At 52.7% G+C, this 14967-nt stretch overlaps 1 protein-coding gene across 1 annotated transcript in view; it reads right to left on the bottom strand.

Moving 5' to 3' along the window:
- Window positions 1-810: 810 nt before the first annotated feature.
- Window positions 811-14967, bottom strand: part of LOC138364809 (glutamine-rich protein 2-like) — a 49482-nt gene continuing 35325 nt past the window's right edge. Inside the window, exon 2 of the mRNA XM_069324791.1 lies at window positions 811-2918. Coding sequence (XP_069180892.1) covers window positions 811-2918 — 2108 coding nt within the window. The remainder of the gene's footprint in view (window positions 2919-14967) is intronic.

Below are 14967 nucleotides of genomic sequence, written 5' to 3'. Positions count from 1 at the left end.
GTACTATAGTACCCCCCCCCCCCGTGATGGTGGTGCTGCCAGTACTATAGTACCCCCCAGTGATGGTGGTGCTGCCAGTACTATAGTACCCCCCCCCCGTGATGGTGGTGCTGCCAGTACTATAGTACCCCCCCCCGTGATGGTGGTGCTGCCAGTACTATAGTACCCCCCCCCCGTGATGGTGGTGCTGCCAGTACTATAGTACCCCCCCCCGTGATGGTGGTGCTGCCAGTACTATAGTACCCCCCCCGTGATGGTTGTGCTGCCAGTACTATAGTACCCCCCCCGTGATGGTGGTGCTGCCAGTACTATAGTACCCCCCCCCCGTGATGGTGGTGCTGCCAGTACTATAGTACCCCCCCCCCCCCCGTGATGGTGGTGCTGCCAGTACTATAGTACCCCCCCCCCCGTGATGGTTGTGCTGCCAGTACTATAGTACCCCCCCCGTGATGGTTGTGCTGCCAGAACTATAGTACCCCCCCCCGTGATGGTGGTGCTGCCAGTACTATAGTACCCCCCCCCCCCGTGATGGTGGTGCTGCCAGTACTATAGTACCCCCCCCGTGATGGTGGTGCTGCCAGTACTATAGTACCCCCCCCGTGATGGTTGTGCTGCCAGTACTATAGTACCCCCCCCCCGTGATGGTGGTGCTGCCAGTACTATAGTACCCCCCCCGTGATGGTGGTGCTGCCAGTACTATAGTACCCCCCCCCCGTGATGGTGGTGCTGCCAGTACTATAGTACCCCCCCCCGTGATGGTGGTGCTGCCAGTACTATAGTACCCCCCCCGTGATGGTTGTGCTGCCAGTACTATAGTACCCCCCCCGTGATGGTGGTGCTGCCAGCTACCAGGCTCCAGCAGGCTGCAGGAGGCTCCAGGAGGCTCCAAGAGGCTGCAGGAGGCTCCAGGAGGCTGCAGGAGGCTCCAGGAGGCTCCAGGAGGCTCCAGGAGGCTGCAGGAGGCTCCAGGAGGCTCCAGGAGGCTCCAGGAGGTTTCCAGGAGGCTGCAGGAGGGTCCAGGAGGCTCCAGGAGGCTGCAGGAGGCTCTAGGAGGCTCCAGGAGGCTGCAGGAGGCTCCATGAGGCTCCAGGAGGCTCCAGGAGGCGGCAGGAGGCTCCAGGAGGCTCCAGGAGGCTGCAGGAGGCTCCAGGAGGCTCCAGGAGGCTGCAGGAGGCTCCAGGAGGCTCCAGGAGGCTGCAGGAGGCTCCAGGAGGCTCCAGGAGGCTCCAGGAGGCTGCAGTAGGCTCCAGGAGGCTCCAGGAGGCTGCAGGAGGCTCCAGGAGGCTCCAGGAGGCTCCAAGAGGGTCCAGAAGGCTGCAGGAGGCTCCAGGAGGGTCCAGGAGGCTGCAGGAGGCTCCACGAGGCTGCAGGAGGCTCCAGGAGGCTCCAGGAGGCTGCAGGAGGCTGCAGGAGGCTCCAGGAGGCTCCAGGAGGCTGCAGGAGGCTCCAGGAGGCTCCCGGAGGCTGCAGGAGTCTCCAGGAGGCTCCAGGAGGCTCCAGGAGGCTGCAGGAGGCTCCAGGAGGCTGCAGCAGGCTCCTGCAGGCTCCAGGAGGCTCCAGGAGGCTGCAGGAGGCTCCAGGAGGCTGCAGGAGGCTCCAGGAGGCTGCAGGAGGCTCCAAGAGGCACCAAGAGGTTCCAGGAGGCTGCAGGAGGCTCCAAGAGACTGCAGGAGGCACTAAGAGGCTCCAGGAGGCTCCAAGAGGCTGCAGGAGCCTCCAGGAGGCTCCAGAAGGCTGCAGGAGGCTCCAGGAGGCTCCAGGAGGCTGCAGGAGGCTCCAGGAGGCTCCAGGAGGCTGCAGGAGGCTCCAGGAGGCTCCCGGAGGCTGCAGGAGGCTCCAGGAGCCTCCAGGAGGCTGTAGGAGGCTCCAGGAGCCTCCAGGAGGTTCCAGGAGCCTCCAGGAGGTTCCAGGAGCCTCCAGGAGGCTCCAGCAGGCTCCAGGAGGCTCCAGCAGGCTCCAGGAGGCTCCAGGAGGCTGCAGGAGGCTCCAGGAGGCTGCAGGAGGCTCCAGGAGGCTACAGGAGGCTCCAGGAGGCTCCAGCAGGCTCCAGGAAGCTCCAGCAGGCTCCAGGAGGCTCCAGGAAGCTGCAGGAGGCTCCAGGAGGCTGCAGGAGGCTCCAGGAGTCTGCAGGAGGCTCCAGGAGGCTCCAGCAGGCTCCAGGAGGCACCAAGAGGCTCCAGCAGGCTCCAGCAGGCTCCAGGAGGCTGCAGGAGGCTCCAGGAGGCTGCAGGAGGCTCCAGGAGGCTGCAGGAGGCTCCAGGAGGCTCCAGCAGGCTCCAGGAGGCACCAAGAGGCTCCAGCAGGCTCCAGGAGGCTGCAGGAGGCTCCAGGAGTCACGAAGAGGCTCCAGCAGGCTCCAGGAGGCTCCAGCAGGCTCCAGGAGGCTCCAGGAGGCTCCAGGAGGCTCCAGCAGGCTCCAGGAGGCACCAAGAGGCTCCAGCAGGCTCCAGGAGGCTCCAGCAGGCTCCAGCAGGCTCCAGGAGGCACCAAGAGGCTCCAGCAGGCTCCAGGAGGCACCAAGAGGCTCCAGGAGGTTCCAGGAGGCTCCAGGAGGCTCCAGGAGGCTGCAGGAGGCTCCAGGAGGCTCCAGCAGGCTCCAGGAGGCTCCAGCAGGCTCCAGCAGGCTCCAGGAGGCACCAAGAGGCTCCAGCAGGCTTCAGGTGGCTCCAGCAGGCTCCAGGAGGCTCCAGGAGGCTGCAGGAGGCTGCAGGAGGCTCCAGGAGTCACGAAGAGGCTCCAGCAGGCTCCAGGAGGCTCCAGCAGGCTCCAGGAGGCTCCAGGAGGCTGCAGGAGGCTCCAGGAGTCACGAAGAGGCTCCAGCAGGCTCCAGGAGGCTCTAGCAGGCTCCAGCAGGCTCCAGTAGGCTCCAGGAGGCTCCAGCAGGCTCCAGGAGGCTCCAGCAGGCTCCAGGAGGCTGCCTGCGGGGGCGGAGAACAAACACGGGTCCAATGCCTACTATTAAAGCTGGCGGGCGGACACGACCTGTCCTCTCACGCTGACACTCCGTAACAAAAGCAACGGTTTAGCCTAAACTAACACGTAAATTAATGTAACGGTATTGTAACGAAGCTTCGAGCTAATACGTCGGAAAAGCGACGCATGTGAGGACAGTTTTGTGAGAGGGTCCCAGTGTAGAGTAACTCTATACGGGAGGATAGAGAGACTCTTGATCCAAAGAGACACTCTTGATCCTGAGAGAGACTCCTGATCCAAAGAGAGCCTTTTGATCCTAATAGAAACTGATCCTAACAGAGACTCTTGATCCAAAGAGAGCCTCTTGATCCAAAGAGAGCCTCTTGATCCTAAGAGAGCCTCTTGATCCTAAGAGAGCCTTTTGATCCTAATAGAAACTGATCCTAACAGAGACTCTTGATCCAAAGAGAGCCTCTTGATCCTAAGAGAGCCTTTTGATCCTAATAGAGACTGATCCTAACAGAGACTCTTGATCCAAATAGAGCCTCTTGATCCTAAGAGAGCCTCTTGATCCTAATAGACACTGATCCTAACAGAGACTCTTGATCCAAAGAGAGCCTCTTGATCCTAAGAGAGCCTCTTGATCCTAATAGACACTGATCCTAACAGAGACTCTTGATCCTAAGAGAGCCTCTTGATCCTAAGAGAGCCTCTTGATCCTTATAGACACTGATCCTAACAGAGAATCGTGTGAAGTATATATGAAAAGGTCGCATGCGCGCGCGCGCGAAGCATAACAAAAGACAGTCGGAAGCTTTTGGCGGGCGATGAATCTTTTGTTTATATTTTTTGGCGCGAAAAAACATCCCTTTGAAAGCGAGCTTAAAATGTTATGTTGTGTCCCGGTAGTTGTTGTGTCCTGGTGGTTGTTGTGTCCTGGTGGTTGTTGTGTCCTGGTGGTTGTTGTGTCCCGGTAGTTGTTGTGTCCTGGTAGTTGTTGTGTCCTGGTAGTTGTTGTGTCCTGGTGGTTGTTGTGTCCTGGTGGTTGTTGTGTCCTGGTGGTTGTTGTGTCCTGGTGGTTGTTGTGTCCTGGTGGTTGTTGTGTCCTGGTAGTTGTTGTGTCCTGGTGGTTGTTGTGTCCTGGTGGTTGTTGTGTCCTGGTGGTTGTTGTGTCCTGGTAGTTGTTGTGTCCTGGTGGTTGTTGTGTCCTGGTGGTTGTTGTGTCCTGGTGGTTGTTGTGTCCTGGTGGTTGTTGTGTCCTGGTGGTTGTTGTGTCCTGGTGGTTGTTGTGTCCTGGTAGTTGTTGTGTCCTGGTGGTTGTTGTGTCCTGGTGGTTGTTGTGTCCTGGTGGTTGTTGTGTCCTGGTAGTTGTTGTGTCCTGGTGGTTGTTGTGTCCTGGTGGTTGTTGTGTCCTGGTGGTTGTTGTGTCCTGGTAGTTGTTGTGTCCTGGTGGTTGTTGTGTCCTGGTGGTTGTTGTGTCCTGGTGGTTGTTGTGTCCTGGTGGTTGTTGTGTCCTGGTGGTTGTTGTGTCCTGGTGGTTGTTGTGTCCTGGTAGTTGTTGTGTCCTGGTGGTTGTTGTGTCCTGGTAGTTGTTGTGTCCTGGTAGTTGTTGTGTCCTGGTAGTTGTTGTGTCCTGGTGGTTGTTGTGTCCTGGTGGTTGTTGTGTCCTGGTAGTTGTTGTGTCCTGGTGGTTGTTGTGTCCTGGTGGTTGTTGTGTCCTGGTAGTTGTTGTGTCCTGGTAGTTGTTGTGTCCTGGTGGTTGTTGTGTCCTGGTGGTTGTTGTGTCCTGGTAGTTGTTGTGTCCTGGTGGTTGTTGTGTCCTGGTGGTTGTTGTGTCCTGGTAGTTGTTGTGTCCTGGTGGTTGTTGTGTCCTGGTAGTTGTTGTGTCCTGGTGGTTGTTGTGTCCCGGTAGTTGTTGTGTCCTGGTAGTTGTTGTGTCCTGGTAGTTGTTGTGTCCTGGTGGTTGTTGTGTCCTGGTGGTTGTTGTGTCCTGGTGGTTGTTGTGTCCTGGTAGTTGTTGTGTCCTGGTGGTTGTTGTGTCCTGGTAGTTGTTGTGTCCTGGTGGTTGTTGTGTCCTGGTGGTTGTTGTGTCCTGGTGGTTGTTGTGTCCTGGTGGTTGTTGTGTCCTGGTGGTTGTTGTGTCCTGGTAGTTGTTGTGTCCTGGTGGTTGTTGTGTCCTGGTAGTTGTTGTGTCCTGGTAGTTGTTGTGTCCTGGTAGTTGTTGTGTCCTGGTGGTTGTTGTGTCCTGGTGGTTGTTGTGTCCTGGTAGTTGTTGTGTCCTGGTGGTTGTTGTGTCCTGGTGGTTGTTGTGTCCTGGTAGTTGTTGTGTCCTGGTAGTTGTTGTGTCCTGGTGGTTGTTGTGTCCTGGTGGTTGTTGTGTCCTGGTAGTTGTTGTGTCCTGGTGGTTGTTGTGTCCTGGTGGTTGTTGTGTCCTGGTAGTTGTTGTGTCCTGGTGGTTGTTGTGTCCTGGTAGTTGTTGTGTCCTGGTGGTTGTTGTGTCCCGGTAGTTGTTGTGTCCTGGTAGTTGTTGTGTCCTGGTAGTTGTTGTGTCCTGGTGGTTGTTGTGTCCTGGTGGTTGTTGTGTCCTGGTGGTTGTTGTGTCCTGGTAGTTGTTGTGTCCTGGTGGTTGTTGTGTCCTGGTAGTTGTTGTGTCCCGGTAGTTGTTGTGTCCTGGTAGTTGTTGTGTCCTGGTAGTTGTTGTGTCCTGGTGGTTGTTGTGTCCTGGTAGTTGTTGTGTCCTGGTAGTTGTTGTGTCCTGGTGGTTGTTGTGTCCTGGTGGTTGTTGTGTCCTGGTGGTTGTTGTGTCCTGGTAGTTGTTGTGTCCTGGTGGTTGTTGTGTCCTGGTAGTTGTTGTGTCCCGGTAGTTGTTGTGTCCTGGTAGTTGTTGTGTCCTGGTAGTTGTTGTGTCCCGGTAGTTGTTGTGTCCTGGTAGTTGTTGTGTCCTGGTAGTTGTTGTGTCCTGGTAGTTGTTGTGTCCTGGTGGTTGTTGTGTCCTGGTGGTTGTTGTGTCCTGGTAGTTGTTGTGTCCTGGTGGTTGTTGTGTCCTGGTGGTTGTTGTGTCCTGGTGGTTGTTGTGTCCTGGTAGTTGTTGTGTCCTGGTGGTTGTTGTGTCCTGGTAGTTGTTGTGTCCCGGTAGTTGTTGTGTCCTGGTAGTTGTTGTGTCCTGGTAGTTGTTGTGTCCCGGTAGTTGTTGTGTCCTGGTAGTTGTTGTGTCCTGGTAGTTGTTGTGTCCTGGTAGTTGTTGTGTCCTGGTGGTTGTTGTGTCCTGGTGGTTGTTGTGTCCTGGTGGTTGTTGTGTCCTGGTAGTTGTTGTGTCCTGGTGGTTGTTGTGTCCTGGTGGTTGTTGTGTCCTGGTGGTTGTTGTGTCCTGGTAGTTGTTGTGTCCTGGTGGTTGTTGTGTCCTGGTAGTTGTTGTGTCCCGGTAGTTGTTGTGTCCTGGTAGTTGTTGTGTCCTGGTAGTTGTTGTGTCCCGGTAGTTGTTGTGTCCTGGTAGTTGTTGTGTCCTGGTAGTTGTTGTGTCCTGGTGGTTGTTGTGTCCTGGTGGTTGTTGTGTCCTGGTGGTTGTTGTGTCCTGGTAGTTGTTGTGTCCTGGTGGTTGTTGTGTCCTGGTAGTTGTTGTGTCCCGGTAGTTGTTGTGTACTGGTAGTTGTTGTGTCCTGGTAGTTGTTGTGTCCTGGTGGTTGTTGTGTCCTGGTGGTTGTTGTGTCCTGGTGGTTGTTGTGTCCTGGTGGTTGTTGTGTCCTGGTGGTTGTTGTGTCCTGGTGGTTGTTGTGTCCTGGTGGTTGTTGTGTCCTGGTAGTTGTTGTGTCCTGGTGGTTGTTGTGTCCTGGTAGTTGTTGTGTCCCGGTAGTTGTTGTGTCCTGGTAGTTGTTGTGTCCTGGTAGTTGTTGTGTCCTGGTGGTTGTTGTGTCCTGGTAGTTGTTGTGTCCTGGTAGTTGTTGTGTCCTGGTGGTTGTTGTGTCCTGGTGGTTGTTGTGTCCTGGTGGTTGTTGTGTCCTGGTAGTTGTTGTGTCCTGGTGGTTGTTGTGTCCTGGTAGTTGTTGTGTCCCGGTAGTTGTTGTGTCCTGGTAGTTGTTGTGTCCTGGTAGTTGTTGTGTCCCGGTAGTTGTTGTGTCCTGGTAGTTGTTGTGTCCTGGTAGTTGTTGTGTCCTGGTAGTTGTTGTGTCCTGGTGGTTGTTGTGTCCTGGTGGTTGTTGTGTCCTGGTAGTTGTTGTGTCCTGGTGGTTGTTGTGTCCTGGTGGTTGTTGTGTCCTGGTGGTTGTTGTGTCCTGGTAGTTGTTGTGTCCTGGTGGTTGTTGTGTCCTGGTAGTTGTTGTGTCCCGGTAGTTGTTGTGTCCTGGTAGTTGTTGTGTCCTGGTAGTTGTTGTGTCCCGGTAGTTGTTGTGTCCTGGTAGTTGTTGTGTCCTGGTAGTTGTTGTGTCCTGGTAGTTGTTGTGTCCTGGTGGTTGTTGTGTCCTGGTGGTTGTTGTGTCCTGGTGGTTGTTGTGTCCTGGTAGTTGTTGTGTCCTGGTGGTTGTTGTGTCCTGGTGGTTGTTGTGTCCTGGTGGTTGTTGTGTCCTGGTAGTTGTTGTGTCCTGGTGGTTGTTGTGTCCTGGTAGTTGTTGTGTCCCGGTAGTTGTTGTGTCCTGGTAGTTGTTGTGTCCTGGTAGTTGTTGTGTCCCGGTAGTTGTTGTGTCCTGGTAGTTGTTGTGTCCTGGTAGTTGTTGTGTCCTGGTGGTTGTTGTGTCCTGGTGGTTGTTGTGTCCTGGTGGTTGTTGTGTCCTGGTAGTTGTTGTGTCCTGGTGGTTGTTGTGTCCTGGTAGTTGTTGTGTCCCGGTAGTTGTTGTGTACTGGTAGTTGTTGTGTCCTGGTAGTTGTTGTGTCCTGGTGGTTGTTGTGTCCTGGTGGTTGTTGTGTCCTGGTGGTTGTTGTGTCCTGGTGGTTGTTGTGTCCTGGTGGTTGTTGTGTCCTGGTGGTTGTTGTGTCCTGGTGGTTGTTGTGTCCTGGTAGTTGTTGTGTCCTGGTGGTTGTTGTGTCCTGGTGGTTGTTGTGTCCTGGTGGTTGTTGTGTCCTGGTAGTTGTTGTGTCCTGGTGGTTGTTGTGTCCTGGTGGTTGTTGTGTCCTGGTAGTTGTTGTGTCCTGGTGGTTGTGGTAGTTGTTGTGTCCTGGTGGTTGTGGTAGTTGTTGTGTCCTGGTAGTTGTTGTCTCCTGGTAGTTGTTGTGTCCTGGTAGTTGTTGTGTCCTGGTAGTTGTTGTGTCCTGGTAGTTGTTGTGTCCTGGTAGTTGTTGTGTCCTGGTAGTTGTTGTGTCCTGGTAGTTGTTGTGTCCTGGTAGTTGTTGTGTCCTGGTGGTTGTTGTGTCCTGGTGGTTGTTGTGTCCTGGTAGTTGTTGTGTCCTGGTGGTTGTGGTAGTTGTTGTGTCCTGGTGGTTGTGGTAGTTGTTGTGTCCTGGTAGTTGTTGTGTCCTGGTGGTTGTGGTAGTTGTTGTGTCCTGGTGGTTGTGGTAGTTGTTGTGTCCTGGTGGTTGTGGTAGTTGTTGTGTCCTGGTGGTTGTGGTAGTTGTTGTGTCCTGGTGGTTGTGGTAGTTGTTGTGTCCTGGTAGTTGTTGTGTCCTGGTAGTTGTTGTGTCCTGGTGGTTGTTGTGTCCTGGTGGTTGTTGTGTCCTGGTAGTTGTTGTGTCCTGGTAGTTGTTGTGTCCTGGTAGTTGTTGTGTCCTGGTGGTTGTAGTGTCCTGGTGGTTGTTGTGTCCTGGTGGTTGTTGTGTCCTGGTGGTTGTTGTGTCCTGGTGGTTGTTGTGTCCTGGTGGTTGTTGTGTCCTGGTAGTTGTTGTGTCCTGGTAGTTGGTGTGTCCTGGTAGTTGTTGTGTCCTGGTGGTTGTTGTGTCCTGGTGGTTGTTGTGTCCTGGTAGTTGTTGTGTCTTGGTGGTTGTGGTAGTTGTTGTGTCCTGGTGGTTGTGGTAGTTGTTGTGTCCTGGTAGTTGTTGTCTCCTGGTAGTTGTTGTGTCCTGGTAGTTGTTGTGTCCTGGTAGTTGTTGTGTCCTGGTAGTTGTTGTGTCCTGGTAGTTGTTGTGTCCTGGTAGTTGTTGTGTCCTGGTAGTTGTTGTGTCCTGGTAGTTGTTGTGTCCTGGTGGTTGTTGTGTCCTGGTGGTTGTTGTGTCCTGGTAGTTGTTGTGTCCTGGTGGTTGTGGTAGTTGTTGTGTCCTGGTGGTTGTGGTAGTTGTTGTGTCCTGGTAGTTGTTGTGTCCTGGTGGTTGTGGTAGTTGTTGTGTCCTGGTGGTTGTGGTAGTTGTTGTGTCCTGGTGGTTGTGGTAGTTGTTGTGTCCTGGTAGTTGTTGTGTCCTGGTGGTTGTGGTAGTTGTTGTGTCCTGGTGGTTGTGGTAGTTGTTGTGTCCTGGTGGTTGTGGTAGTTGTTGTGTCCTGGTGGTTGTGGTAGTTGTTGTGTCCTGGTGGTTGTTGTGTCCTGGTAGTTGTTGTGTCCTGGTGGTTGTGGTAGTTGTTGTGTCCTGGTAGTTGTTGTGTCCTGGTGGTTGTGGTAGTTGTTGTGTCCTGGTGGTTGTGGTAGTTGTTGTGTCCTGGTGGTTGTGGTAGTTGTTGTGTCCTGGTAGTTGTTGTGTCCTGGTAGTTGTTGTGTCCTGGTGGTTGTTGTGTCCTGGTGGTTGTTGTGTCCTGGTAGTTGTTGTGTCCTGGTAGTTGTTGTGTCCTGGTGGTTGTTGTGTCCTGGTGGTTGTTGTGTCCTGGTGGTTGTTGTGTCCTGGTGGTTGTTGTGTCCTGGTGGTTGTTGTGTCCTGGTAGTTGTTGTGTCCTGGTGGTTGTTGTGTCCTGGTAGTTGTTGTGTCCTGGTAGTTGTTGTGTCCTGGTAGTTGTTGTGTCCTGGTAGTTGTTGTGTCCCGGTAGTTGTTGTGTCCTGGTAGTTGTTGTGTCCTGGTAGTTGTTGTGTCCTGGTAGTTGTTGTGTCCTGGTAGTTGTTGTGTCCTGGTAGTTGTTGTGTCCTGGTAGTTGTTGTGTCCCGGTAGTTGTTGTGTCCTGGTGGTTGTGGTAGTTGTTGTGTCCTGGTGGTTGTTGTGTCCTGGTAGTTGTTGTGTCCTGGTAGTTGTTGTGTCCTGGTAGTTGTTGTGTCCCGGTAGTTGTTGTGTCCTGGTGGTTGTTGTGTCCTGGTGGTTGTGGTAGTTGTTGTGTCCTGGTAGTTGTTGTGTCCTGGTAGTTGTTGTGTCCTGGTGGTTGTTGTGTCCTGGTGGTTGTTGTGTCCTGGTAGTTGTTGTGTCCTGGTAGTTGTTGTGTCCTGGTAGTTGTTGTGTCCTGGTAGTTGTTGTGTCCCGGTAGTTGTTGTGTCCTGGTAGTTGTTGTGTCCTGGTGGTTGTTGTGTCCTGGTAGTTGTTGTGTCCTGGTGGTTGTTGTGTCCTGGTAGTTGTTGTGTCCTGGTGGTTGTTGTGTCCTGGTAGTTGTTGTGTCCTGGTGGTTGTTGTGTCCTGGTGGTTGTTGTGTCCTGGTAGTTGTTGTGTCCTGGTAGTTGTTGTGTCCTGGTGGTTGTAGTGTCCTGGTGGTTGTTGTGTCCTGGTGGTTGTTGTGTCCTGGTGGTTGTTGTGTCCTGGTGGTTGTTGTGTCCTGGTAGTTGTTGTGTCCTGGTAGTTGTTGTGTCCTGGTAGTTGTTGTGTCCTGGTGGTTGTTGTGTCCTGGTGGTTGTTGTGTCCTGGTGGTTGTTGTGTCCTGGTAGTTGTTGTGTCCTGGTAGTTGTTGTGTCCTGGTGGTTGTTGAGTCCTGGTGGTTGTTGTGTCCTGGTAGTTGTTGTGTCCTGGTAGTTGTTGTGTCCTGGTAGTTGTTGTGTCCTGGTGGTTGTTGTGTCCTGGTAGTTGTTGTGTCCTGGTGGTTGTTGTGTCCTGGTAGTTGTTGTGTCCTGGTAGTTGTTGTGTCCTGGTGGTTGTTGTGTCCTGGTAGTTGTTGTGTCCTGGTGGTTGTTGTGTCCTGGTGGTTGTGGTAGTTGTTGTGTCCTGGTGGTTGTTGTGTCCTGGTAGTTGTGGTAGTTGTTGTGTCCTGGTAGTTGTTGTGTCCTGGTGGTTGTTGTGTCCTGGTGGTTGTGGTAGTTGTTGTGTCCTGGTGGTTGTTGTGTCCTGGTAGTTGTTGTGTCCTGGTGGTTGTTGTGTCCTGGTAGTTGTTGTGTCCTGGTGGTTGTTGTGTCCTGGTGGTTGTGGTAGTTGTTGTGTCCTGGTGGTTGTTGTGTCCTGGTAGTTGTGGTAGTTGTTGTGTCCTGGTAGTTGTTGTGTCCTGGTGGTTGTTGTGTCCTGGTGGTTGTTGTGTCCTGGTGGTTGTTGTGTCCTGGTAGTTGTTGTGTCCTGGTAGTTGTTGTGTCCTGGTGGTTGTTGTGTCCTGGTAGTTGTTGTGTCCTGGTAGTTGTTGTGTCCTGGTAGTTGTTGTGTCCTGGTGGTTGTTGTGTCCTGGTGGTTGTTGTGTCCTGGTGGTTGTTGTGTCCTGGTGGTTGTTGTGTCCTGGTAGTTGTTGTGTCCTGGTAGTTGTTGTGTCCTGGGAGTTGTTGTGTCCTGGTAGTTGTTGTGTCCTGGTAGTTGTTGTGTCCTGGTGGTTGTTGTGTCCTGGTAGTTGTTGTGTCCTGGTGGTTGTTGTGTCCTGGTGGTTGTTGTGTCCTGGTAGTTGTTGTGTCCTGGTGGTTGTTGTGTCCTGGTGGTTGTTGTGTCCTGGTAGTTGTTGTGTCCTGGTAGTTGTTGTGTCCTGGTGGTTGTTGTGTCCTGGTGGTTGTTGTGTCCTGGTAGTTGTTGTGTCCTGGTAGTTGTTGTGTCCTGGTGGTTGTGGTAGTTGTTGTGTCCTGGTAGTTGTTGTGTCCTGGTGGTTGTTGTGTCCTGGTAGTTGTTGTGTCCTGGTAGTTGTTGTGTCCTGGTAGTTGTTGTGTCCTGGTAGTTGTTGTGTCCTGGTGGTTGTTGTGTCCTGGTAGTTGTTGTGTCCTGGTGGTTGTTGTGTCCTGGTGGTTGTTGTGTCCTGGTGGTTGTTGTGTCCTGGTGGTTGTTGTGTCCTGGTAGTTGTTGTGTCCTGGTGGTTGTTGTGTCCTGGTGGTTGTTGTGTCCTGGTGGTTGTTGTGTCCTGGTGGTTGTTGTGTCCTGGTGGTTGTTGTCTCCTGGTGGTTGTTGTGTCCTGGTGGTTGTGGTAGTTGTTGTGTCCTGGTAGTTGTTGTGTCCTGGTAGTTGTTGTCTCCTGGTAGTTGTTGTGTCCTGGTAGTTGTTGTGTCCTGGTGGTTGTTGTGTCCTGGTGGTTGTTGTGTCCTGGTGGTTGTTGTGTCCTGGTAGTTGTTGTGTCCTGGTAGTTGTTGTGTCCTGGTAGTTGTTGTGTCCTGGTGGTTGTTGTGTCCTGGTGGTTGTTGTGTCCTGGTAGTTGTTGTGTCCTGGTGGTTGTTGTGTCCTGGTGGTTGTTGTGTCCTGGTGGTTGTTGTGTCCTGGTGGTTGTTGTGTCCTGGTGGTTGTTGTGTCCTGGTAGTTGTTGTGTCCTGGTGGTTGTTGTGTCCTGGTGGTTGTTGTGTCCCGGTAGTTGTTGTGTCCTGGTGGTTGTTGTGTCCTGGTAGTTGTTGTGTCCTGGTGGTTGTTGTGTCCTGGTGGTTGTTGTGTCCTGGTAGTTGTTGTGTCCTGGTAGTTGTTGTGTCCTGGTAGTTGTTGTGTCCTGGTAGTTGTTGTGTCCTGGTGGTTGTTGTGTCCTGGTAGTTGTTGTGTCCTGGTGGTTGTTGTGTCCTGGTAGTTGTTGTGTCCTGGTAGTTGTTGTGTCCTGGTGGTTGTTGTGTCCTGGTAGTTGTTGTGTCCTGGTGGTTGTTGTGTCCTGGTAGTTGTTGTGTCCTGGTAGTTGTTGTGTCCTGGTAGTTGTTGTGTCCTGGTAGTTGTTGTGTCCCGGTAGTTGTTGTGTCCTGGTAGTTGTTGTGTCCTGGTGGTTGTTGTGTCCTGGTGGTTGTTGTGTCCTGGTAGTTGTTGTGTCCCGGTAGTTGTTGTGTCCTGGTAGTTGTTGTGTCCTGGTAGTTGTTGTGTCCTGGTAGTTGTTGTGTCCTGGTGGTTGTTGTGTCCTGGTAGTTGTTGTGTCCTGGTAGTTGTTGTGTCCTGGTGGTTGTTGTGTCCTGGTAGTTGTTGTGTCCTGGTAGTTGTTGTGTCCTGGTAGTTGTTGTGTCCTGGTGGTTGTTGTGTCCTGGTAGTTGTTGTGTCCTGGTAGTTGTTGTGTCCTGGTAGGTTGTTGTGTCCTGGTAGTTGTTGTGTCCTGGTAGTTGTTGTGTCCTGGTGGTTGTTGTGTCCTGGTGGTTGTTGTGTCCTGGTAGTTGTTGTGTCCTGGTGGTTGTTGTGTCCTGGTAGTTGTTGTGTCCTGGTGGTTGTTGTGTCCTGGTGGTTGTTGTGTCCTGGTGGTTGTTGTGTCCTGGTTGTTGTGGTAGTTGTTGTGTCCTGGTAGTTGTTGTGTCCTGGTAGTTGTTGTGTCCTGGTGGTTGTTGTGTCCTGGTAGTTGTTGTGTCCTGGTAGTTGTGGTAGTTGTTGTGTCCTGGTGGTGTTTGTGTCCTGGTGGTTGTTGTGTCCTGGTAGTTGTGGTAGTTGTTGTGTCCTGGTAGTTGTTGTGTCCTGGTAGTTGTTGTGTCCTGGTGGTTGTTGTGTCCTGGTGGTTGTTGTGTCCTGGTGGTTGTTGTGTCCTGGTGGTTGTTGTGTCCTGGTAGTTGTTGTGTCCTGGTAGTTGTTGTGTCCTGGTAGTTGTTGTGTCCTGGTGGTTGTTGTGTCCCTGGTAGTTGTTGTGTCCTGGTAGTTGTTGTGTCCTGGTGGTTGTTGTGTCCTGGTGGTTGTTGTGTCCTGGTAGTTGTTGTGTCCTGGTAGTTGTTGTGTCCTGGTAGTTGTTGTGTCCTGGTAGTTGTTGTGTCCTGGTAGTTGTTGTGTCCTGGTGGTTGTTGTGTCCTGGTAGTTGTTGTGTCCTGGTAGTTGTTGTGTCCTGGTAGTTGTTGTGTCCTGGTAGTTGTTGTGTCCTGGTAGTTGTTGTGTCCTGGTAGTTGTTGTGTCCTGGTGGTTGTTGTGTCCTGGTAGTTGTTGTGTCCTGGTAGTTGTTGTGTCCTGGTAGTTGTTGTGTCCTGGTAGTTGTTGTGTCCTGGTAGTTGTTGTGTCCTGGTGGTTGTTGTGTCCTGGTAGTTGTTGTGTCCTGGTAGTTGTTGTGTCCTGGTGGTTGTTGTGTCCTGGTGGTTGTTGTGTCCTGGTGGTTGTTGTGTCCTGGTAGTTGTTGTGTCCTGGTAGTTGTTGTGTCCTGGTAGTTGTTGTGTCCTGGTAGTTGTGTCCTGGTAGTTGTTGTGTCCTGGTAGTTGTTGTGTCCTGGTAGTTGTTGTGTCCTGGTAGTTGTTGTGTCCTGGTAGTTGTTGTGTCCTGGTAGTTGTGGTAGTTGTTGTGTCCTGGTGGTTGTTGTGTCCTGGTGGTTGTTGTGTCCTGGTAGTTGTGGTAGTTGTTGTGTCCTGGTAGTTGTTGTGTCCTGGTAGTTGTTGTGTCCTGGTGGTTGTTGTGTCCTGGTGGTTGTTGTGTCCTGGTGGTTGTTGTGTCCTGGTGGTTGTTGTGTCCTGGTAGTTGTTGTGTCCTGGTGGTTGTTGTGTCCTGGTAGTTGTTGTGTCCTGGTAGTTGTTGTGTCCTGGTGGTTGTTGTGTCCTGGTAGTTGTTGTGTCCTGGTGGTTGTTGTGTCCTGGTAGTTGTTGTGTCCTGGTAGTTGTTGTGTCCCGGTAGTTGTTGTGTCCTGGTAGTTGTTGTGTCCTGGTGGTTGTTGTGTCCTGGTAGTTGTTGTGTCCTGGTAGTTGTTGTGTCCTGGTAGTTGTTGTGTCCTGGTGGTTGTTGTGTCCTGGTGGTTGTTGTGTCCTGGTGGTTGTTGTGTCCTGGTAGTTGTTGTGTCCTGGTAGTTGTTGTGTCCTGGTGGTTGTTTTGTCCCGGTAGTTGTTGTGTCCTGGTAGTTGTTGTGTCCTGGTGGTTGTTGTGTCCTGGTAGTTGTTGTGTCCTGGTAGTTGTTGTGTCCTGGTGGTTGTTGTGTCCTGGTAGTTGTTGTGTCCTGGTAGTTGTTGTGTCCTGGTGGTTGTTGTGTCCTGGTAGTTGTTGTGT

Source organism: Procambarus clarkii, chromosome 14 (assembly GCF_040958095.1).
Source record: "Procambarus clarkii isolate CNS0578487 chromosome 14, FALCON_Pclarkii_2.0, whole genome shotgun sequence".
Classification (NCBI taxonomy): domain Eukaryota; kingdom Metazoa; phylum Arthropoda; class Malacostraca; order Decapoda; family Cambaridae; genus Procambarus; species Procambarus clarkii.
This window is presented reverse-complemented; position numbering and strand designations above follow the sequence as displayed.